At 39.4% G+C, this 23647-nt stretch overlaps 3 protein-coding genes across 4 annotated transcripts; 1 reads left to right on the forward strand and 2 right to left on the reverse strand.

Annotated features, from left to right (window-relative positions):
• Window positions 1-1201: 1201 nt before the first annotated feature.
• Window positions 1202-9668, reverse strand: ncoa4 (nuclear receptor coactivator 4). Of its 2 annotated transcripts, XM_087803029.1 has the most exons (11): window positions 9340-9665; window positions 5792-5900; window positions 5228-5368; window positions 5068-5159; window positions 4528-4636; window positions 4405-4455; window positions 4216-4338; window positions 2768-3418; window positions 1811-2041; window positions 1657-1749; window positions 1202-1596 (listed from the first exon to the last, which is right to left on the reverse strand). In XM_087803029.1, the coding sequence occupies exons 2-11, from the start codon at window positions 5897-5899 to the stop codon at window positions 1591-1593; spliced, it is 1605 nt and encodes a 534-aa protein (XP_087659155.1). In that variant the 5' UTR covers window position 5900; window positions 9340-9665; the 3' UTR covers window positions 1202-1590. The 2 variants fall into 2 exon arrangements, with proteins under 2 accessions (XP_087659155.1, XP_087659154.1); XM_087803028.1 differs by having other exon boundaries at window positions 4405-4636; window positions 9340-9668.
• A 2615-nt stretch (window positions 9669-12283) lies between these two features.
• LOC148069060 (adipocyte plasma membrane-associated protein-like) lies at window positions 12284-15959 on the reverse strand. Its single transcript, XM_087802498.1, has 9 exons — window positions 15769-15959; window positions 15230-15346; window positions 15017-15132; window positions 14829-14921; window positions 14095-14211; window positions 13861-14035; window positions 13672-13806; window positions 12751-12943; window positions 12284-12607 (listed from the first exon to the last, which is right to left on the reverse strand). Exons 1-9 carry the CDS (start codon window positions 15858-15860, stop codon window positions 12395-12397), a joined length of 1251 nt encoding a protein of 416 aa, XP_087658624.1. The 5' UTR covers window positions 15861-15959; the 3' UTR covers window positions 12284-12394.
• Window positions 15960-18035: 2076 nt separating this feature from the next.
• yipf3 (Yip1 domain family, member 3) lies at window positions 18036-22012 on the forward strand. The gene is made up of 9 exons (XM_087803157.1): window positions 18036-18192; window positions 19447-19659; window positions 19773-19879; window positions 19949-19994; window positions 20128-20220; window positions 21211-21342; window positions 21412-21525; window positions 21589-21712; window positions 21780-22012. Exons 1-9 carry the CDS (start codon window positions 18121-18123, stop codon window positions 21908-21910), a joined length of 1032 nt encoding a protein of 343 aa, XP_087659283.1. The 5' UTR covers window positions 18036-18120; the 3' UTR covers window positions 21911-22012.
• The last annotated feature ends 1635 nt before the right edge of the window (window positions 22013-23647 follow it).

Raw genomic sequence — 23647 nt, forward strand, 5'->3', positions numbered from 1 at the left:
AATGTGCGTGTGTTTTTCAAAATAAAAGCACCGAAGCCTAAAAATTATTATTATTATATATATATTAAAATGTACTTACTGTCACACTCGTGCGGGTCAGTCCACGTCAATGACGTGCCTTCACACATACAAATATAAAGTATTGTTAAACGCAAATGTCCCTCGACTCACGAACGGAAGAATGACATTCGCAGACCCTACTGTCCATTAAATGTTATATTTATCTTAAACAAAGACTATTAAACATGAGGGTTGAAAACATTCGTGTTAAAGTGTGACGTCATAGCCGAGCCACAGCGCGGTGATGACGTCGAGCTCTGACATTGACCCTTCGAAGAGACTTCCGTCTTTCAAAAGTCATTCCTCCTTCTTCTGTAACCATGACGTAAGCAAGACTCACACCGGGCTCCGCTAAAGTCTCATGAAGTTTATATTTAAACACCATGTTTTTCTGAGGCCTTCAGATCCTTCGTTCTCATCCAGTCTGGTCGCGGGGGCAGCATTGAGAGCGAAGAGACTCAGTTCTGTATCACAGATGATCCATCTGACAAATCCAGAGGACACTGAAGTGCTATTTTAATTACATTTATCTATTCCTACATCAAAATACAGCATTTAAATAAAATAAAAAAAAGTTAAAATACACACAGAGGTACAATTTTAACTAGTTAATAACAAAACAAACACTGTGTAAGGGAAGTGATTTCACGTCACTCTATATCGTTTCTATTTAAGCAGTAGTTGAGCTTTGAGACTGAACCATGACAACAGAGTTGACTTTCTTACAAACACCTCAGAATCTACTGATGGTTCCTGAACTTCCGGACCAGAGGAGAGAAATCCTTCCAGACTGTTGAACGATCTCTTGTGTTTGATGATCTCCTGACTCCTTCAAGAAACATCTCAAGACACTTTTAATTTGTGCTTTTGCTTAACTTTCTTGAGGCAATTGTTTGAGATACAATAACAGAGATTATTAAAATCTATAGACTTCCAATAAGGGTTAAATTGATAAAAGAATAAAAAGTAAATATTGCGTACTTTTGGTTATAGAAAGTTTGTCAAATACACATTTTGTAAAGCCTGTGACCTTTTTTGCTAAAACACTTTAAACCGTTGTACGATCGAGTTCGACCTCCTGCTCTACATGAACGGTTCCTCAATAAGTAAGTCCATGTGTAGTCAGTGACGTGGCACACGCTTATTATGTCAGCAACTTTTATTTTGAAAGAGCCGCAGAAAAGACATCCTCAACCCAGCAAGAAATTAAAAGCAAAGAGAAAAATAAAAATCTGCCAAAGAAGGCAGAATGGATTTCATGACGTCCCGGCAAACGGGAGGTCATTCAAATCACTTGTGCAGAAAAAGTCCAAATAAAAGATCTGATAAAAATAATCATCTGCATTAAAACATTGCTAAACACGCACACGTTGTTTACTCATCAAGTCGTGAATGTTTTCGGACCCCCCCCTCACTTACTGAAGATTCAATGCATTTTCTGTTAGGAGTATTAATAGCAGAATATAAGTCGGTGACTAGTAATTTAAAGATCTTCACTCGTCGGGACGGTGCAGCATAATCCAGACACAATCAAATCTGAAAGAGAAAAACAACAATGAGTGTCAACTTCAGACCAAGAGCGTCACACGGACTCACCTCTAGCGATGACTTGTGAAGCCACTGCCCTTTGTCTCCGCCCACTTTCAAACACGAAAACAGATCACAGACCAGCGGTAACTTCAGGCGCTCCTGCGACATGGATCGATAAGTCATCGTTGCACTGGAACCTCGGTCGTGTCGGTCTAGTTACCTGAGCCTGACTCCTCTTCTTCAGCAGCCACTTGTCCTGGTCTTCAGACGGCAGGGGTGTCGCTGGTGATGCTGCCGGCTGGACCCAGTGATCCAGAGGCAGCTGGAAGACTGACCGGGACTTTGTCTCCCTGCTCGCCTTCTCTTCCCCTGGAACGTCCCAGTCGGACAGGGCACAGGAGGCGGAAGAATTGATCTGGGGGTGGAGCCAGGCTTCCAAGATGGCATGAACCTGCAATTGAAGTGACATTAGTCTGATGCTGTCCACAGAACATTTTCTTACATTAACAAATTAATTAATTAAACACAGAACTTACAACCTTCCCTCGTTGGTTGAGGCAAAATAGTGACCGTTTTATTTTAAAAGTTCAACTCATGTGTAGATTTAAGTGTGTGTTGTTGTGATGTTGGACTCCGTTGTAATATTTGTGAAAATCATCTTAAGCCCCGCCCACTGAAAACAGTTTTTCTAGAGATGACATTTCACTTAACATAACCACACCCACTCTGCTGTGATTGGTCAAGCATTTCTCACTTGCAGTCCCGGAAGACTCCACCTCCAAGGAACTTGCTGTATAAACAAAGCGGGGCGTGACTACAGCAGGCTGGAGGAGGAGTGAAGCCATCATTACATCATAATGGACTCTGATCCCGTAACCTCTCGTTCGCCCAGATTTCTTACTCTCTAAGACGCAGTAAGTTTGTGGCTTTTACGTCACAATCACAGCTGTTGATTGTGTTTAACGCAACAAAGACAGACATACAATTTAAATACAGTGTCGTAGCAACCAATCAGCCCTGACCAAAAGTTTGTAGAAATGCATCATGGGAGTTGACTGTTTTGTTGGCACCATAAGTAAGGCGTGTGTTGTAACGAGTGCGTCCACGAGGTTCTGTGAGCCGTGACATCACTGTAATATCTATGAAGTAAACAAACATGTTTCTGGTTCATCAATACCTTGTCCTCCTTGGCTTGAAGGTTCAGGACAGGAGGCACTTTCTTGGCTAGACTGACACCGTTCTTGTCTCGACCGTCCTTCTTGAGCAGCCACAGGTCCAGGGCCTCTTTTCCACAGTTTTGGTCACAAACGCACTCGGAGTAGCTGCCACAGGTCTCGTTGGCCCGGCACACCTGCTGGACCGGCGGAGCTTGCTGAAGCCACTCTTCTAGTTCTTTGGCGGGGCTGGTGTTGGGGCTCTTCAAGCAACGAAGCAGACCCAGGTTCTCGATCTCCAGAGGCTTGGTCACCTGACAGCACGAGGTGCAGCTGGACGTGGAGCGACCGGAGGAGACCAGCCAGTCGCCGCTGGACCAGTTGGCCGCGAACGGCTTCAGCACCCGCTGCCAGCGCTCGGCGTCGGACGTCTCCGCGACCACGTCAGGAGTGACCACGTCCGGAGTGACCAGCCAGTCGCTCAGCATCTCCTCTTGCAGAGCGTCGCTCAGGTCCGACTCGTCGATCTTCTCGATGGAGAAGGTGGAGCTGCAGCTGCTGATGCTGCGCTGCCGACTGACCGGAGCTCGATCTTGATGAAGCCATGCGTCCAGGTCCTGCAACTGACCCCAGGCCTTCAGGAAGTCCACAGAGTCGTGCCTGGAGCTGGAATTCTGAGAAGAACAAATCATAGTGAGTGACAACAAGAGTCATATTAGCCTGACGTTACCAAAACATTTTTTTATATTTGCCGATAATGAATCGACATGTTCTGCTTATTTTTTAGAGAAAGAAAACATTGCTCTGATATCTTAAAAATAAAAGTTTACTTTGAATTTCCAATCAATAGCAAGGTTGACCTACTTGACAACCAATGGTGAAAACAGGCCAATTGATTTTTTCCAAGAGTGTAAATATTTACATTGTGTGTTGGAGGAAAAACGTGATTCATTTCACTGGAAATGTTTATCAGTTTTTCATCTCTTGGAAAAGAGTTGAGGACTTTTTTTATATTGAGCATAATCTACCATCAGAATATTTAATAGTTGATTTTAAGGCATTTAATTATTGTTTTGAATAATTTAATTGACTTATTTGTAATATGAAAGGTAGTTTTTTTTCTCTCCATTTTGAATAATTGAATTAAATCATGGAGATATCTTTTCAAAATGAATTGTTTTTGTTTGATATTCTAATTCCAATTATTGGCCTTTAAGTTGTGTAAAAAAATTGTTTTGTTTTTTTAATATTCGCTTTTTAAAATCAAAATATAAGAAACTAATTCAATGTAAAAAAAAAAACGATTGAATAAACTAATAAAAAAACAGGTTAATGCTTAAAAAATGTAAATAAAATAATTTTCAAACATTGGAAACCTTGAAGTCAACTATGATTTAAACAACTTCTGATATCCTTCCATAGCATACATACCTTTATTATCATTACGAACAATAACAAATGCAGTCTTTACCTCGTCCTTCCTCCTGTTCAACAGCCAATCCTCAGGGGTCTGTGTGCGTGGCGGGGCCACACGAGCGGTGCCTGGTGGTCTGGCCCCCAGAAGCCACTCACTGAGAAAACTCGAGTCCATGCTCTGAAGAAACATCAGACGATCTTTCACAATCTTGCACAGGTTTAAACGCCGCTCTTACGAACACACCTGCTTGATGTTGGCTGAGATCGGAGATTCTGTGATGACTTTCTCCGACTCCTTCAAAATAAAAGAGTAGACGACAGTCAGCAGGTGAACAGAGGAGCTTCTGTGTGAAAGTTTCACGCTCGCCTGTGAGGTGACGTCTCCGAACGAGGTGATGGCGTCTCTCAGAGAACGTGTGTTGGCGTGGAAGCGAATGTCGGACGTTTCCTCAGGAGACAATGACAGAGACGAGAACCTGAAGGAAAGAAGTCACAGATCAGTGTTTGTTTACGTGAACAAAATATTCAAAATATTGTGTGAATATCTAGTGAGTGACTTATACTATTCAGGATTAAACCTATTCAAAACCTACTTTATCTACTAGTTCTACTTAAACCAACTACCGTCTTAACACAAACCTTAATATCATCAATAGAAAAACCAAAACACACAACAGTACTGAACAAGCAGAATAATTACTTCTATTCAGAAGCTAAAATGTTCTAGAAAAGTGTTTTGATTAATGAAAAGGTTTAAGAATGTAAAATAAAAGCAGCTTTAGTCCACACTGTCGTCGTTTGTCACGTCGTCCTCAAACAAGCATCTTTTTGTCTGACATTAAAATGTGGAATCTTTCATAGTTTCATCAAACCGTGTCCGACAAGACGCATCAAGAGAGAAAATTACTTTTCCATGCAGCCGCTCAGCTGACTGTCGATATAATCCCTGTTGTTGTGGTTCTGCAGCTGCTGAGAAACGGCATCGAAGCGTCCGCGCACCTGAAACACAGACCACTCATCAGGCTTCTCTTGAACATGTAGAAGCTCGCATGGATCCCGGTCCGTACCCAGTGTAGCTTCTGTAGCTGTTGTTGCAGTGATTCACTCTTCAGCTGCTCCAGCAGATCTATTTGACTGAGGAGCCAAACCTCCCGGCAGCGCAGCGCCTCCTGCTGGCGGCTCACACTGCTCTGCAGCTGCCAGCGGACCTTTGAGAACGAAGAACAAACATTTTTTATAAGAGGGAAAAGAAGACCTACACAAGTCACAGACTCAGGAGAGACCAGCGGGAGTTCTAGTCACATCTCACCGTTGAAGATAAACGTCGTGGAAAAGAAGTCAGGATTCTTAGAAATGAAGCTCAGCGTCACAGGAGTGCATGCACACGAGTGATAAGGATATGCTTCGCTCCACTTTTATACAGCACCCATTCCCCACCTCCCATACACACACACACACACACACACAGCTGACTCAGCAAACCACTTTATGAATCATATGACTCGACAGGAACCACACAGTGGGGGGAAAAAAATCAGGCTCTTAAAGAGAAAGAGGTGACAGAGTTGACAGAACCTGCGGAGAGACTGACGTAATACAAGACTCGGCACCGGCAGAGATAAGACCCTCACCTCTCGGGTGTTGTCCCTCAGCTGCTGCTGGGTCTTGGTCACAGCGGTGATCGCGTCCTCCAGCTGGTCCAGAGCCTGGAAGAACTGCTTGTGCCCGGCCACCTCCATCCTGGGAGCCAAACAGAGAAAAGTCTCACGTCTCGACCCACACATGGAAATAAATGTTTCGTGACTGTTGAAGGCAAACTGACGGTTCAGGAGTCACTAGTGCGAGAACAAAAACAATGTTTCTAAGAGTGTGTTTTTAACCACGTTTAATCTCTGCCGGGGTCCTCCTTACCCCAGTTAAGCTGTAAATAACGGTTGAATAAAACGTGTGTTAATCTCAAACTAGTATCGACCTGCCAACGAATTCTCAGACCACCAGATCTCATGACTGTGGCTCAGGTGTGTTTATGGCATACATGGAATCAAGTGGGATATGAACCCACTAACACCAGCAACCACCAGCTAATACCCGTCAACAAAGACGCTCATGACTGTTGCTGCTGGTTGACAGCCAGCTGGTGAGAGGCCAAAACACAGCTGATATCAGTGGTTACAGGGCGTAGTTCAAGGGCGAAGTATCAGGAGGATGATAAGACTTACGTCATGAAAAGAAGCTTCATGCACAGGACAGCACACGTTAAACATTAACAAATGTTTGCACTCACGGTGGAGAGATGTTGTTGTTAACTTTTTATACACAAGTATTTAAATGGTTATTCTACATGCAAAATATTACCATAGTGACCTGAAAGCTCAGATAAAGTCTTGAGCGAGTGACAAGTGGCGTTAAAAGCCATTTTTAAAACATTGTTATAAAAGACAATTTTGCTTTAATCTATGGATTTGAAACCTCAAATGCAGAAACACGACAAGGGTTTTTAGTGAAAATCATAAGCACAAGATCGTTGATTAAAACATAAAATAAAGAAACATTGTGCAAACAATTCTTTCCATTCTGTTCCATTTTGATTCAGTTAATCGAACAGGTTTAACAATTTGTATATTTGAAACACCTAAATAAGGATTCTTCCCGGACAATATATGATAAATAGCAACACACAAGCAACATCAAATATGAGAACTTCTTAAGACGTATCATATCCATTAAGCTTCTTTTTCTTCCAAGTTTCCCTGATCTTTACACCAATTACATAAAGGGTTGGGAGTTCAGTGAAAGTCTGATAAGTGTTTTGGATTCACTCCACGGTTATTGCAGTTTCCAGTTGACGAAAGGTTGGCAGAAGTTACAAAACAACAACTTAATGACACATAAAAGCCGTTTTTGTATTGCGTGCGTCTGTATTTAGTGTTGAGTCTGTGTTATTTTTAGCTGACGTAGGTAACTATGTAAAAGTGATGTAAATGACTAACACAAGAGAGACATGGTCTGCAGTAAAAGAGGCTGCGTTTGGTCAGTAAAAGAGCCATTGCCGGATCACTCCTAGTTGTTGATGCATGTTTTTTATCTGATTAAATATGACATATTCTTTGCTTTAAGAACACAATAGATAAACACTGGACTCGTTCAAAGTATATCATAAAAATCCACAACACAAACGACAGTTTTGTGTATACACTGAAACCATTCAGCACATGTCACAATAACCAACGAAGCATCTGAATGTTTGAGCCACGATAAATAAAGATCGTTCCTGCTGTGACGTTAAAAGTACAGAATTGACCTCCAATTGGTTGAGTATAACTGAGGTACTTTTGTGGCACCGGGTATCAAACATGCTTTGTCTTTTGATGCGCAGTTCCAGGACACACGCATGATTCATTTTTGAGGATGTGTGAATTTTGTTTCCGTTTTCTGCACTTGAAATTTAACCAAAGCTGAAAAATGTAACTTCGTAGCAGATGCAATGTCATTACATTTTTGTTAGAATTGATAGTATTAAATTACCATCCAAAAAAAAGGATTGTTCAGTTTGTAGCTCAATCAAACTTATTAATTGAAATTACACATTGAAAACATTTTAATTTATTGTTCACATTTATCAAAATAATGGCAAGAAATATTTTTGCGATTGTCCAGCAGGTTTAATTATTTTGTCAAATCGTTACACAACCCTTTTTTGGGGGGTTTCACTTCCCTCGCTCAGTCTCTTCCTCGATAAACAGTGGCTTTTGTCTCGCATTATCTGGGAACTTGAAAAAGTTTAGGCATAGATAGTCAATCTGGAAAGTAAAGTGTGTAAACGATTATCTTCATATAGGAACATGTACACCCATCTAAACTGCAGATTGTATATTATTGTGGGTATCACTTAGTACACTACATTTCAATCATTTATAAATATACAGAACAGAAACATTCTTTGGGATCAAAAAAGTTATTTTAAGTGTAGTAAGAAAGCGTCGGGATGGATGTGCCTTTTTGTTATCGTGTATTCTGTTTACATTTAACTATCAGACAATAGTCTCCTAATTGGCTGTATTATCTTAATACATGTTTGCTTGAATTCACTTTTAGATTAGATAAACTTTATTGATCCCTCTGGAGGAAATTGTTTTTCCAGCTCAAAGCAACACAGACGAAAGGCTCATAACAAGAACAAAGTTCAATAAAACGAAAGTGCAAGATGACACAAACTAAATCTAAAGATAAGGAACATATTTTAAGTCAACATAAACGTTTAAGGCCCCTACAAGGGCCCCTGGTGACACCAGTAACTATCTCTTGCTGTTGGAAACTCATGACACAGCTCAAGGTTGGTGACCCCTGAGGACCCCTGGTCACGTTTCTTGTTGACAAGAAGTCAACAATGTCTAATTCTGTTATCTTTCCGTTGATGGGAAAATATACACGACGTTCAGTTCAAAAAATATTTAAAAGGGGAATTGATAACGTGTCTCTGGTCCTGCAACGTCATAACAACTGTTTCCAGAGAAAAACACTGGCTCAAGATTTCCGCCATTGTTCTGGTACTGTATGCACACACACACACACACACACACACACACACACACACACACACACACACACACGTATGAAAACACACCTGACTCCTGCTGCATACCTCAATATTACCATCATTATTACCACCATTACTATGATATTTTCTTTCTATATTTCAGTAACGCGGAGGAGAAAACGAAACAAAAGCAAACAACTAGCATGTGTTTCCATTATTGTGTTCAACAACAACCCTGTGGTGACAATAGAAAAAACATAGACACTCCCCATACTTTCATTCTAAAACGTGTTCCCGCCTGGATAGAACCTGATAACCTCCAGTGGTACCTTCAGTGGTACCGAAGATGATGCGTGTATCGAACACTTTGGTGACATAACGTTACACGAGCCGCCATGATGTTCACTAGCTTAACGTAGAGGTGAAGCACACGGTTGTGTTGTGTCTTAACATTGACTTTATTACAACACACCGTTCATGTGTAACTACACTTGCAAGCGTCGAACACACAAACTGTCGGCGGCGAGTGACATTTTTTTATTGTTTAAGATTTTGAGGTTAAGACGTTGAAGTTGTTGGTCAAAGACGCCATTTTGTAACGTTAGCAATCCTCGCAGCCGGACACATTCGGCAGAGACTCACCGAATAGTCTTGATCTTATCCTCCAAATCCTACAACATTGATTTTCGGAACTTGTTCGGAAAACCCAACACGAGGCAGGTGCGGTTGATTCCTTCCAAAAAATTCAGTGAAGCAGGTACTATTCACTTTCTCCTGAGATGTCGATGACACCAGCGGTGCTGAGGCCGGGGGAAGGGGCGTCCTCGGCGCAGACGCGATGACGTCACGCACGGTTCCGGAAGCAGTCGTGCGACTTCTTACTTACAGCATCATGCGACTGTTCGACTGAACAAGTGGCTCCAAAATACGTGTTTATATGAATAAAACAAGTGCTGCCTTGAGAGTCCAGGCTGTAAAAGTGCATGAAGTCCAGCCTGGTCATATTTAAACACAGTTTATTACGTAATACTGGGGCGTGTTTCCTGCATGAACTGATAAGGAACTTAACGAGCAACATTTTTAATCACGTGACTCGTCGCATTATTTACTGAGACTCTTACTCTGTTCCAGAGAAGAAAGTGACTAATAAATAATTTTAAATGATGGGAAAACTAAGATTAATAAACATCATTTTATTTAGAGATCCTTTTTTTTTTTGTTGTTGCATATTTCATATATTTTATGAGTCAAAATAAATAAATTAATAAGAGTTATTTTTGCTTTGAAATAGGAAGCGTTATATAAAGTTCAATACATTGAATTAATAATTAAAATAAACATTTGTAAAAAATCACTACAAAAAAATATAAAACCAAAACTCAAACAATAACAAGTTATATGTAGAGTTAAACTAGTAATAACATTGTTGGATGACTGCATGGAGTCAGAGGGTCGCATGTGGCCCCACAGGTCTGACAATAGGTCTTTTTATTTTACACTATTTTTTAAAAGCTTTATGTTATTAATATAATAATACTTTTTGACCCGTCCCAGGACAATGCCAATGTCCAAAATACATCCACACTACATACTTTCTTTACTAGCGTCAACAATTGATAGACAGATGTTTTTTTGTTAGTAGATTGTTTATTTAAAAAAAAGTAAAAAGAAAATAATACGTTAAGTTGAAATCATTTGTAAAGATAAATAAGCGTTGGCACTGGAAAAAATATTGGCTAAAAAAAGAAGACTGTAATTTTAATATTTAAATATTAGTTGAAAAAAACATATTGGAATACACATAAAGTCATGTAAAATATATATATATATATAAAATATTTAAAAAAAAATAGTTACATCTATATTTTTTACGTCAATTCAAGTAGGAATTATTCCAAGATTCATGCTTTCTGTTTAACTTTATTTGATGGACTACTTGTATGTTGCTGTTGAAAATGACATTCTCGACACATCATTTATTTCTTATTGCATGTGAGGGATCAGTGAAGTTTTATCTATCTATATATCTATATATATATTTCTTAATATTAATATTATAACCTCTCCTACTACAGGAATTGCACTGATAATAAAGCAAGACAAACTAAAAAAACATTCATTCTCGAGTAGCATTATAAACTAAAAAGAAGGAGAAGAGAAGAAAAGAGAGACAGAAATACTATATATACATAGATATAAAAATAGTACACAAATAGTAAAATGGGAAAATACGTGATGATTTCTTTTTGTAAAATTATTGACTCTCTCTTTGTTCTTTTGTTTTAGTGGTTCGTGCGTCATTATTTTAATTATTTATCTATTTGGAGTATTTGTGATTTGGTCTCTGAGATAGGACTCTGGCGCCATCTTGTGGATATTTGTTAGTTTTGCAATAGAAGTAGAGCGATTGCATCATACCGTGTGTAAAGAGTTGCCATTTTAACAAAACCTTTCTGAAGTAAAAATATTATCTGGAGATATGTGGGTAAAGTGCAAGCTCATACAATGATAGAGTGGGTGGGGCAAGGATAAATCAAAAATATAATACACAATAAACATTTAAAAAAACAATCTTCCTTGTGACCCCCAGATATATGTTGAACAATAGATGAATATAATTGTCTTTTCGATGAGTTTTTCGTCAATAAAATGCTTAGAAATTGAGCTGTTGTGATTTTAACAATTTCTTTACTGTCAACGTGAAGTTAAAAGCATTCCAAATAATTAATCAATAATAATTATCAAACGACATCAAATATGTGATCATAAAATAGAAAATAAAAATGCAGTGACAATGTAATGGTTTTAAACCATTTTAAAAATGCGAGGAAGCTACTATTGACCAGTAGTGACAAATATTGGATAGAATCAAATAGGTATCATCTGACAATAATATTGGACACAGAGTGATTGACACCCAAACAGGAATGTTAATATGAATAAGAAACAATAAATGTCCTATGATAGACCCTTGTGGTACCCCACAAATCTCGGTTTGCTTTATTTTATATATAAATAATTATTAAACCATTTACAGATGTACTCATGAAAACTACATGCAACTTTCCAAGTATAATGTCGGGGTTGACAGAATGTATAAATAAATGTATAACTAAATGTATAAATATGTAACAAAATTTATAAATGAATAAATAAATGTATAAATAAATGTATAAACACGTAAAAAAAATGTTTAAAAAATGTATAAATGTATTAATACGTAACAAAATGTATAAATAAATGTATAAATACGTAACAAAATGTATCAATAAATGTATAAATACATAATAAAATGTATAAATAAATGTATAAATAAGTAATAAAATGTATAAATGAATAAATAAATGTTTGGATAAATATCAAAATGTACAAATAAATAAATGACTTTAGATTTAATTTTTGTCAAAGAATGGAGCTACTTTACGCATAAATACACATTTTGTTTATACATTTAAACACTTATTTGCCCTTTTAATAAGTGCATAAAGGTGCAATAAGGCACAATAAACACACAACTTTGCATACACTGTAACCCATCTGACAAACGTACACATTCTCATGGACACAAGGACGCACACAATTCGGAAAAAGTGTAGACAAATGTGTTTATTTTTGAAGTCGTAGATAAAACAGTGTTATTTTCTCCACCAGGGGGCGTTAGTTAGTGTCCCTCACAGTAGTCAGAGCCAGGATCGGGTCAATCTTCCTCTCGCAGATCCAGTCTGACGACGAACGGCGAGCGGTACGACCCGAGGTACAGTTTGCCATCGTGCTCCAGGACTTCGCTGACGTGCGGAGCCACCAGGCCGCCTGGATCGTGGAAACTACGGGAACATACGCCGCCCTCGTGCAGCTCTGCCACCAGACTGTAGGGTTGAGCCAACTTCACCAGCACCTGCTGGTTGAACACCTGCAGGCAGAAGAAGTATTTGATTCTCAGCTGGTTAGTGTTGGTCCAACATACTCTTGTTGTGACTTTATTTCCTTTCGAGGAACTTTCTTCTCAACAAGAAGCTCGTCTACCTCACACTGAACTGACAGTTGTTGGTTCACCTTGAAAAGGAGCTTCTTGATCCAAGGTCGCTCGGACAGGAAGTCCATCATAGAGAACCCAGGGTTCGGGCGTATGGCCGACATAGCCACCCAGTACCCTCCGCTGGAGCTGGGACGGATGTTGTCCGGGAAACCAGGGAGGTTGTCGATGAAGGTGTCCATGCCACCTTTGTTTAGACCGGCCACGTGGACTCTGGAGGTCACAAGACAGAGGCTCAAGGTCACTGGTTTGTTTTCGTCATCATTCTACGGTTTATGCATCTCCAGTATGAAAATATAGTATTTATTGTATTATGTTTTTTTTAAGGCATTGAGTTGCTTTTTTATAATTGAATTAAATAATTTGTATATTGAAAGGTTGAATTTGTTTTAGTACTTCTTCGGTATCGTCTCTTATTATAATAACTAGTGATGAGTTGATGAAACAGTGTCATGTTGTTCAGAGGTCAGTAGGTGGCGCCATCAGTTTAAAAATGATGTTTCATCAGAACAGTTGTTCAAAACAAAAGGAAAATATTGCAGTGACGCCATCTAGTGGACTCTGAAGATAATGACACTGTTTCATGAAGCTTCCCAAGACGTCATCACTGATTATAACTATAATAACAACATTGTTATATTGAATTTAAAAGGCTACGAATTAAAGTTTATTACATTTAGAAAATGTATTTTTGAAATATTGGAATTCGAATTTCAAACCGGGTTGACAAAAATACATTAATTTTTAAATGCTCAACCCTAGTGTTATCCCAGGTCCAAGGCCGAAAACAAATGTGTTTGAGGTATCCCTTGTGTTGCCTCTTGAGTCAAGGAAGCAACTTCAGAACATGGTTCGTTGCAAAAGGCAACATTTGAAATGTTAAGGTCAACCATTCAATGTTCTAATGGTACTTTATATACTTCAATACACAGCAGTTGTACCTGCGTATCCGGGCCATGGTGGTCTCAGCCACCAGAACCGACTCCTGGTCCGGAAGCAGTTGAATTCCGTTGGGGAATCGCAGGTTCTCCATCAGCACCGACAGTTCTCTGCTCTCCAGGTCGTACTCCAGCACTCTGACGACACAACAACAGTGGCTGCGTCTCTTCACGCGTGACATCACTTCCTACCGTCCGTCTGCAGTGGCCTCCATCAGGAGGTGCAAGTAGTCCCTGCGCTGCCACCTGCTGCTGGAGGAGGTGAAGTAGATCTTCTTCCCGTCCTGCGTCACATCCAGGTCGTTGATGAAGGACAACCTTCTGCCGGCGACCTCCTGACCCCCCGCCACCAGCCGGGTGGAGGCGCCTGCAAACACACCTGTCACTAGTCTACACAGAAGAAGAGCGTCAAGGTCACACGCTCACCTGTGTTCGGGTCCATCTCAAAAATGCCCAGGTATGCATCGGCTACAAACAAAGTGCCATTAGGTCCAACTCTGATGCCCAGAGGTCTCCCACAGGTGGGCTCCTCCTCCAGAGACCCTGTAACAGTGCAGACGAAAGTCACACTTAGAATCGTCTGATGACACATCATGGACTTCAGTAATCGAGAGCTGGGGGTTCAGAAGGTAACCCCCTAATAAACCAAGGACAACTGTACTACACAAGATGTCAGAAACAAACAAAAACAAACAAAGGTTTGTGTCTTTTCGTTTACACTATTGTAACAGTTTATTTTGTGTCTAAACAAGAAGGATCTTCTCGCCTGCAGTTCATACAAAACTCTGCAGCCAGAATTCTGAGCCGCTCTAGTAGAAGAACTCACATTTCTCCTTCAAACTCTTCACTGGCTGCCAGTTTCTTTCAGGATCATTTTAAAATTCTGGTTCTTACTTTCAGATCTATTCATGGTCAGACCTTCCATCAGTGATCTGATCCAGACTTACACCCCAGCTCAGGCTCTGAGGTCTGTGGATCAGAATCTACTGATGGTTCCTGAAGTTCCGGACCAGAGGAGAGAAATCCTTCCAGACTGTTGCTCCTAAGCTTTGTTCAAGCGCTTTGTTATCCTGGTCTAGAAAGATCTTTACAAATAACTATTACTTACTTACTAAGATATGTAGGTCACTGTTAAAGGTCATTAAGGTCAGACATCTCACCACAGGGTGGTTTTCCAAGTCGTGCCAGAGTGAAGATCCTGCGACCGATCAGTTTCACTATTTTGCCGTCAGCTGTTCCAGTGAACAAAACATCTGCAGAGAGAAGAACACTTAGAACACAATGATACACACACACACATATATACACACGCACACGCACACGCACACGCACACACACGCACACACACCTCCCACTGCTGCAATAGACTCCGGCCCAATGAGCTGGTCCTTGAAAAGTCTCTCAGCCTCTCGTAGTCTCAGGTTGGGGGCCCAGCTGCCGGACATTATCGGGGGCTCCTTCAGACTGCAGCACAGAAGACCACCAGCAGGTGGCGTACACAGAACATGAAGGTCCGACACACCAAAAAGCTCCTGAACCCCCTCTTCTGTCAGGGCCTCACCTGAAGACGTCCGGCTGGATGGGGGACTCCAGGACCAGCGTGATGACGAGCAGTGGCAGCAGCACCAGACCCCCCAGAGACAGCAGCGTCACCTGGAAGACTTTCCCGCTGTAGGTTCTGCAGCACAAGGACGTCAGACCTTGTGAAGTCAAACTAAAACATGGATGTCATTGGATGCTTTTAAATGATAAACATGTTCTCTTGGATGGTTTCACTTTCATTTGGCTTCGTTGGGAACTGACCACTGACCACTGCCAGCTGGAGATCACAGAAGAACCAGGAGGTCACAGAAGAACCAGGAGATCACAGAAGAACCAGGAGATCACAGAAGAACCAGGATAAGACAGAAGAACCAGGAGATCACAGAAGAACCCATTTGGGCTCCACAGGAAGTGACGTTACTGTCAGATCAACGCTAGCTTCTGATGTGTAGCGTTGACTTCATGTTGTTCCACATTTTATTCATGTGTTAAATCACATTTATTTTAATGCACGTTTCGGAACCAGCGGCGTCACGTGATCGCCGGTTCCGCGCTTACCCGGTGCTCTTGTGTCGATGCCCCGGCAGGTCGTCGGTGATGATTTTGGGTCGATGGTGCCGCCGGAAGCGAAGCCCCGCCCCTTCATTCATGCTGCCCCCCGGTCCGGAACGGTACCGTCGTCCTGACCCAGTTCACGTGTAGCCGGGTAGTAGGTCAGGGATCCAGCGGTGCCGCCGAATCATCCTCCAAACACCGTTCGATTGGACTTCCGGTTTCCTTTCACAATAAAATACTACGTTCATAATATCATCAGAATATTGCTGCGGTTCACATTTATTCAGCGTCAGTTAAAATACAGTTAATAAGAGAGAAAACATAGAAAAGCAGTTCGATATGGTAAAGAGAAAGTATAAAGGTTATTATGCAGTATTAAATGATGACCAGCAGAGGGCAGCAGAGAAAATTTAACGCCATTATTTAGGAATTTACTGATACAAATGTACAAACTCGGAATCATTTTAAGGTCATTTGTTGCAGATCATTTTATATTTGTTTCAGAGTTTTGCAGTTCTGGGCCACAGTAGTATTTTTTTCCACAAGCATCTGTGATAGTTTGAATACGTCTCGCATACATGTATATTTGACAATAAAAGAACTTGAACTTGAACGTGTCTAAAATATTGTGAATTAAATGAATGGTTACAAAAAAAATGGTTCAGGAAACTCAAATGTGGCGATTTTTAAAATAAGTTTAGTTAGAAACACTTTCAAATATTATTTGGTTTTATATCCGTTTTGTAGTTGTACCATAGATGGATATGTTATGTATCTTTGTTATTTTCAGTCATTGGTTGTTTGTTTTTGTCTGTTTAGTATGTTGCAGTTTATGAAGGACGATAAATGACTTATGTGTAAATACATGTCAAAATGTATAAATAAATGTATAAATGTATGTATAAATACGTAACAAAATGTATAAATGTATAAATAAATGCTAATATAAAAATATCAAAATGTCAAAAAAAAAAAAAATTACTTCTGATTTAATTTTTGTCAAAGAATGGAGCTATTTTACGTATAATACACATTTCTAAATTTTTAAATGCTGACTTTTATTCATACATTTATACATTTTGTGACGTATTCGTACATTTTATACATTTATACATTTATTTATACATTTATTTATACATTTATTTATACATTTATTTATACATTTATACATTTATTTATACATTTTTACATTTATATATACATAAGTCATGTCATTTATCGTCCTTCATACATTCTTTGACAAAAATTAAATCAGAAGTCATATAAATATATGACTGATCATCATGTTCATTTTGACATTTTGAGATATTGTTATTTATCCAAACATTTATTTATACATTTATACATTTTGTTTCGTGTTTATACATTTTGTTACGTATTTATACATTTTGTTACGTATTTATACATTTATACATGTATTTATACATTTATACATTTATTTATACATAAGTCATTCATCTTCCTTCATACATTCTTGGACAAAAATTAAATCAGAAGTCATTTATTTATTTTGACATTTTGAGATATTGTTATTCATCCAAACATTTATTAATACATTTATATAGCTTGTTTCGTATTTAAACATTTATTTATACATTTAAACATTTATTTATACATTTATACATTTATTTATAAGTAAGTCATTTATCGTCCTTCATACATTCTTGGAAAAAAATTAGATCAGAAGTCATTTATTTATTTTGACATATTGATATTTATCCAAACGTTTATTAATACATTTATACCTTTTTTTAACGTATTTATACACTTTGTTACGTATATATACATTTATTTATACATTTATACATTTATTTATACATAAGTCATTTATCGTCCTTCATACATTCTTTGACAAAAAATAAATCAGAAGTCATTTATTTATTTTGACATATTGATATTTATCCAAACGTTTATTAATACATTTATACCTTTTTTTAACGTATTTATACACTTTGTTACGTATATATACATTTATTTATACATTTATACATTTATTTATACATAAGTCATTTATCGTCCTTCATACATTCTTTGACAAAAAATAAATCAGAAGTCATTTATTTATTTTGACATATTGATATTTATCCAAACGTTTATTTATACATTTTGTTACGTATTTATACATTTATACATGTATGTATATATAAGTCATTTATCGTCCTTCATATTTATTATCCTTCATAAACTAACACGTAAAATAATAAACTATAAAACTAGAGCTGCTAATATCGCGATACTTCCCAACGCTGCCACGTCAAGGGGCGGGATCTCGCTGACTTCCGTGTTGTCATACATCGGAATCGAAAAACAAGTGAAATCGAGGCCAGTTGAGCGACGTTGAAGTCGGTGCACGGGATGTCTGTCGGACCTGGTGCCAGAACCAGCAACACGGAGCCATGGGGAGGCTTCGAAGATCAGATCCTGCAGGTCAGTGCGTTTGTTACTGGACACAAGCAGCGACCGAGCTAACAGTGAAGCTAACATGCTAACAAACGTTGATTTCAGCGAAAGTTGTTCATGTCACGTAACAACACTGTTGAAACTTGTTTTACGTGTAAGTGCAGGTATTTACAGAGCTGAAGATAATAAACAACCAGAGGTTTTCAATGTAGAATATCGCATTTTCTGACTTTTAAAGAGGTTCACTCAACTATACACACAAAACTAACAATTCAAGTATTTGTATTTGAAACAACTCAAAATAGTTACACACCATTTGTCTAAATTATTGCTTGCAATCATCTGGTTACTAATGTTTTAGTTTTTTTTCTGGTTGTGTTGTTGTGATGACGCCATCAGCTCAGGTGATGTCACTGATGGCTTCATCCTACTCACTACCACGTCAAAATAATAATAATAATAAATCGAGTATTAGAGGGTCATCTCTCTAGATAAGACCAAGGACACGTGTATTGATAATACAGGAATGCAAAAATGTATTTTTTAAATAACAATTAATATGCAAAAACTTCATTTCACATGTATTTATTTTCTTGCGAATTCAAAATGTAAATAACTCTCTTTGAATTCAGCGAGTTAATGTTAAGAGTGTAACAGTTTTTCTTTTATGTGCACAACACTTTAAAATAATGAATTAAAATAAACCCAGTATATCGTTGTTCATACAGTATCGCAATCATTCATTTTCTTTACTGCTGGGGGGGTTGTAGCCTATCCCACATTCTACAGACGAGAGGCAGGGGACACCCTGGACAGGACGCCAGGCTGCAGGGCACTCAAAAATACACAACCATTCACACACACACTCATACCTATGGACAGTTTCCACAAGTTCCCAATAAACCTCTCTGTGTCTTCGGACTGTGGGAGGAAACCGGAGTTCTCCGAGTAAACCCACGGCACACGGGGAGAACATACTAACTCCACACAGAAATATCACAGGTCTGCTCCCTCCTGACCTGGAAGTGAACCGGCAACCTTCTTGCTGTGAGGCTGTCGAGCTCCCAGTATCACATTATATTGCAATATATCGTGCCGTTGTCCCTGTATCGTGATACTTATCATAGATTGTTGCCAGTACACTACTCTCTTCTGTCAGTTCAAGAAGTTTTAACAAACCTTTTGATATGTTTAAGATTACGTCGTTACACATGCAATATACTCGGTGAACAATTGTTTAAAACGAAGTGATTACATCATGGCTCTTGATGTCCGTCTCAGGGCGGGTCGGGCTCAGCGGTGATCGACATGGAGAACATGGACGACACCTCGGGTTCCAGCTTCGAGGACATGGGTGACATCCATCAGAGGTTGAAGGAGGAGGAGGAGGTGACGGAAGAGGCGGCGGCCACGGAGGACGACAACCCCGACGACGGACAGTTTCTGGGAATCAAGGGAATCAAGGGTCAGCTGGGTCGCCAGGTGGCGGATGAAGTAGGATAACTCGCCTCTTGAAGTCTTGTACACACACACACACACACACACACACGCACACACGCACACACACACACACTGATCTAGCGATGATTGTTTGCTGCTGGTTCTAGGTCTGGCAGGCAGGAAAGCGTCAGGCCTCCAAAGCCTTTAATTTGTACGCCAACATCGACATCCTGCGACCGTACTTTGATGTGGAGCCGGTCCAGGTGAGAAGCAGGTACGTACCACGGTCTCTACCTCCAGCTGTTCCCACTGTAGCACGAGTGTAACATCAGTTTCTCCTCAGACTCATCGAGTCCATGATCCCTGTCCGGATGATCAACTTCCCCCAGGTAAGCCTTCAGATACACTGTACTTGCATACAGTTATTATGGAAACATCTAATCTAGAGATGACTATCTGTTGACTCGGGGGTTTCTTCTCGGGACCCAAAGTCTAAATTTCAACTTTTGATTTTATCCTCAGAAAATTGCAGGAGAACTCTACGGTCCGCTGATGCTGGTTTTCACACTCGTTGCTATTTTACTGCACGGCATGAAGACCTCGGGGACCGTCATCGTGAGTAGTTGTGTTTGTGTCCTAGGTACTGGTCTAACCAAAGAGATGGTGTCATTTAAAAATGTCTGATAATTACACTAATACTGTAATCTTCTCTTCAAGATCGGTACTTAGTTCGAAAAGTACTAACAATATGTTGCTTTAGTAAAGGGGGTTGAAAGAGATGAGTGACTGGATCACGAGTGTTTGAGTAGATCATAATTTAGTCTTACTTCCTTGTATATACTGAGCCGTGTTGCCATAGCAACCGAGCTTAGCAAGCTGCTTTTTTTTCTTTCAACACATATAATGCACTACATTAAACCCATAAATAAACCCATAATAAAGTAGTATGAATTGTGAAATGAAGTCCAATAAAATAAATGGAGAAAATAATACAAGTTACTCGCAAATTCACATTTTAAAGCTTCATTATATTCAATTTATTAGATTTCTTTTTTTAATTGTCATCTTATTTGTGTAAGAAAGCTAATTTACACAAATCTGAATGATTGATATTATGGATATTATTAGGTTCAGGTATCCTTTGTATCAATTTATATTCTTATTTATTTATTATTTATGCTGTTATTGATCAGTTTGGACTTTGTTTACACTCGAAGACTGGAAATCTAATTTCTCAAAATGTTCCCAAGGGATGAATAAAGTTCTATCCAACCTAGTTAACTGGTTTATGATCACTGGCTGGTAAACATCAACAATGTACCAGGTTAATATTTTAAACCCCTTTTTTCATTTTCTTTTTTTACATTAAATCTGAATTAGTTTCTTGATCCATTTAAACTGGTTTGTAAACATGAAGATTTCTTCATACAAAATCCTAATTTTTCCTTCGAACACACTAAAGTAATCTTGAAAAAACATGTAATTTGTAAATTGTATTTTAAGATTGACCCAAATATTACCTCCGTAAAGTAAAGTCCTTCTAATCCCGAGAGAACTCGAGCAGCTGTTGTCATGAATTGTTTACGAGCGGCGTTTGTGTCCCAGAGGGAGGGAACGTTGATGGGAACAGCCATCGGCACCTGCTTCGGCTACTGGCTCGGCGTCTCCTCGCTGATCTACTTCCTGTCGTACCTGGTCAACGCTCAGATCACCATGTTACAGATGATGTCACTGCTGGTGAGACGGACTGTGGATGTTGACTCGTGGACGGACACGGAGCTTGACACGTGTCTCGTGTGTCCTCAGGGTTACGGTCTGTTCGGTCACTGCATCGTCCTCTTCATCACCTACAACATCCACTTCCACTTCCTCTTCTACTTTCTCTGGCTGCTGATTGGAGGACTGTCCACCCTGCGCATGGTCTGGAGTCAGTTTCAGACGTGTTCGCCCCAGAACTGTCCTCTGATCTATTTTGACGTGCAGGTCTCGGCTCTGTTGTCCCGGACCGTCGGCCAGACCCCTCGCCTGCTCCTCTGCGGAACCGTCTCCGTCCTCCACATGCTGTCCCTGCTGTACCTGCACTTCGCCTACCATCAGATCGTCGAAGGTGTGTCACTTCGAGTGGCCGTTCCATCATCCCACAGACGTGTCATCTCTGTTTCTCTCACGCTCAGGACTGCTGGACACCCTCGAGGGACCCAACTTGTCTCCGATGCAGCGAGTGGCTCGCGACGTTCCCGGTCCGACCCTGAACGCCACGCTGCAGTCCCTGGGGGTCTTGATGAGTCAAGCAGCGACGCACTGAGACTCAAACCTTTTTAAAATCACAACCATCTTTTATCATCGTATTTATTGTTCAGGACTCGAGTAAAACAAATGTATGTCGGTAATAAATATATATGTCCAACTTGTCTCACTGTACCTGCAGCGAGAATTCTAACCCGCTCTAGTAGAAGAACTCACATTTCTCTGATCCTTAAAACTCTTCACTGGCTGCCAGTTTCTTTCAGGATCAACTTTAAAATTCTGGTTCTTACTTTCAGATCTATTCATGGTCAGACCTTCCATCAGTGATCTGATCCAGACTTACACCCCAGCTCGGGCTCTGAGGTTCTGTGGATCAGAATCTACTTATGGTTCCTCGCACACGACTCAATACCAGAGGAGAGAAATCTTTTCAGGCTGTTGCTCCTAAGCTTTGGAACGATCTTCTCTCTCTTTGCGCTTGATGGATCTACTGACTCCTTTAAGAAACATCTTAAGACGTTTCTATTTGTTCAGGCTTTTCCTTGATTTTCTGGAACTCCTGTGTTGTTCTCAGTATTATCTTGATCTTTAAAGTATGTACTTTTTTGAGTATTGTTTTGATTGTTTAAGCGCTTTGTGACCCTGGTCTGGAAAAGCGCTATATAAATAAATATTACTTACTTACTTACTTAAATTATAATCAATGTTTGATCAAAGTCAGAAGCACCAGGTTAGGAGACCACACTGTCCTCTCTCTCTCTCTCTCACACACACACACACACACACACACACAGTATATCATGTTCTGGTGTCAAAAACAACTAGTTCACGTAACTGACAAAACCAGTCTGATAATTCAATTATTTATTAAACAAATATGTCCAATTAATAAAAAATAGAATCACACTCTCCTGTACTGTCTGTAAATAAAATTGCATTGTATTGTCTCCTCTCCAGTCATGGACTAGTTAAAAGTCAAAAGTTACATTTAGTTTATTGTAAGTGCAGCCAGTGATATATAGAGGAAACTCTTTTGACAAACTTGATATTACTGTTAATAAGTTATTGAAAAAGGTCTTTATTGTAATGTAAAAATGTACTTTAGTTGACTTTATCACTTCAAGATTCAAGAGAAGCTTTATTCGCCAGGTTTTATATACATGGAATTTTCCGGGTTTGTGGACGACTCAGGAATCGGTAACAAAAAATAAGAATAGGGATAAACAATATGTATAAAATATACAAGAGAACTAATAATAATACAAATAAACACAGTGCAAAAACCGTCAAACAGGGCAATGAAAAAAGTATAAATAGTATGTTGGGGATTAACGGAGGGGAAGAAAGAAAGTGAAACATTTACCAAAAAATGTAGTATTTGTTGACAAAAGAGTTGAGGAGTAATTGACAATAAAATAAAGGATGATCACGATATTGAAGAGTTGATCAATGGATAGTTTTCAATAACACCAATATTGACCAACAACTAACGGGGAAAGCGTCGAGTCGGAATTCAGATCCAAGAGTAAAGTGAGGTTTTCCTTTTAGCTCAGTTCCTTCTTTAAGACGAATTTTCTACAGTCTTTTCCTCTCTTCACACCTGTGGGATCAAGATGTTCTTCTGTTTCGAACGACACAGTTGTTGCCTCTGCATACCTTCTTCTCCTGTCCTTATCCTTCATTCCCTTGTTTCTAAAAAATATCTGTTTATTTATTATCGAATAAGAGAATAGCTTTTATTAAAAAATTAAGATGGAATAGTTAGGCTTAGTTAGTTAACTACCCATAATATGGC

The sequence above is a fragment of the Callionymus lyra genome, chromosome 11 (assembly GCF_982586985.1).
Source record: "Callionymus lyra chromosome 11, fCalLyr1.hap1.1, whole genome shotgun sequence".
Lineage (NCBI taxonomy): Eukaryota > Metazoa > Chordata > Actinopteri > Syngnathiformes > Callionymidae > Callionymus > Callionymus lyra.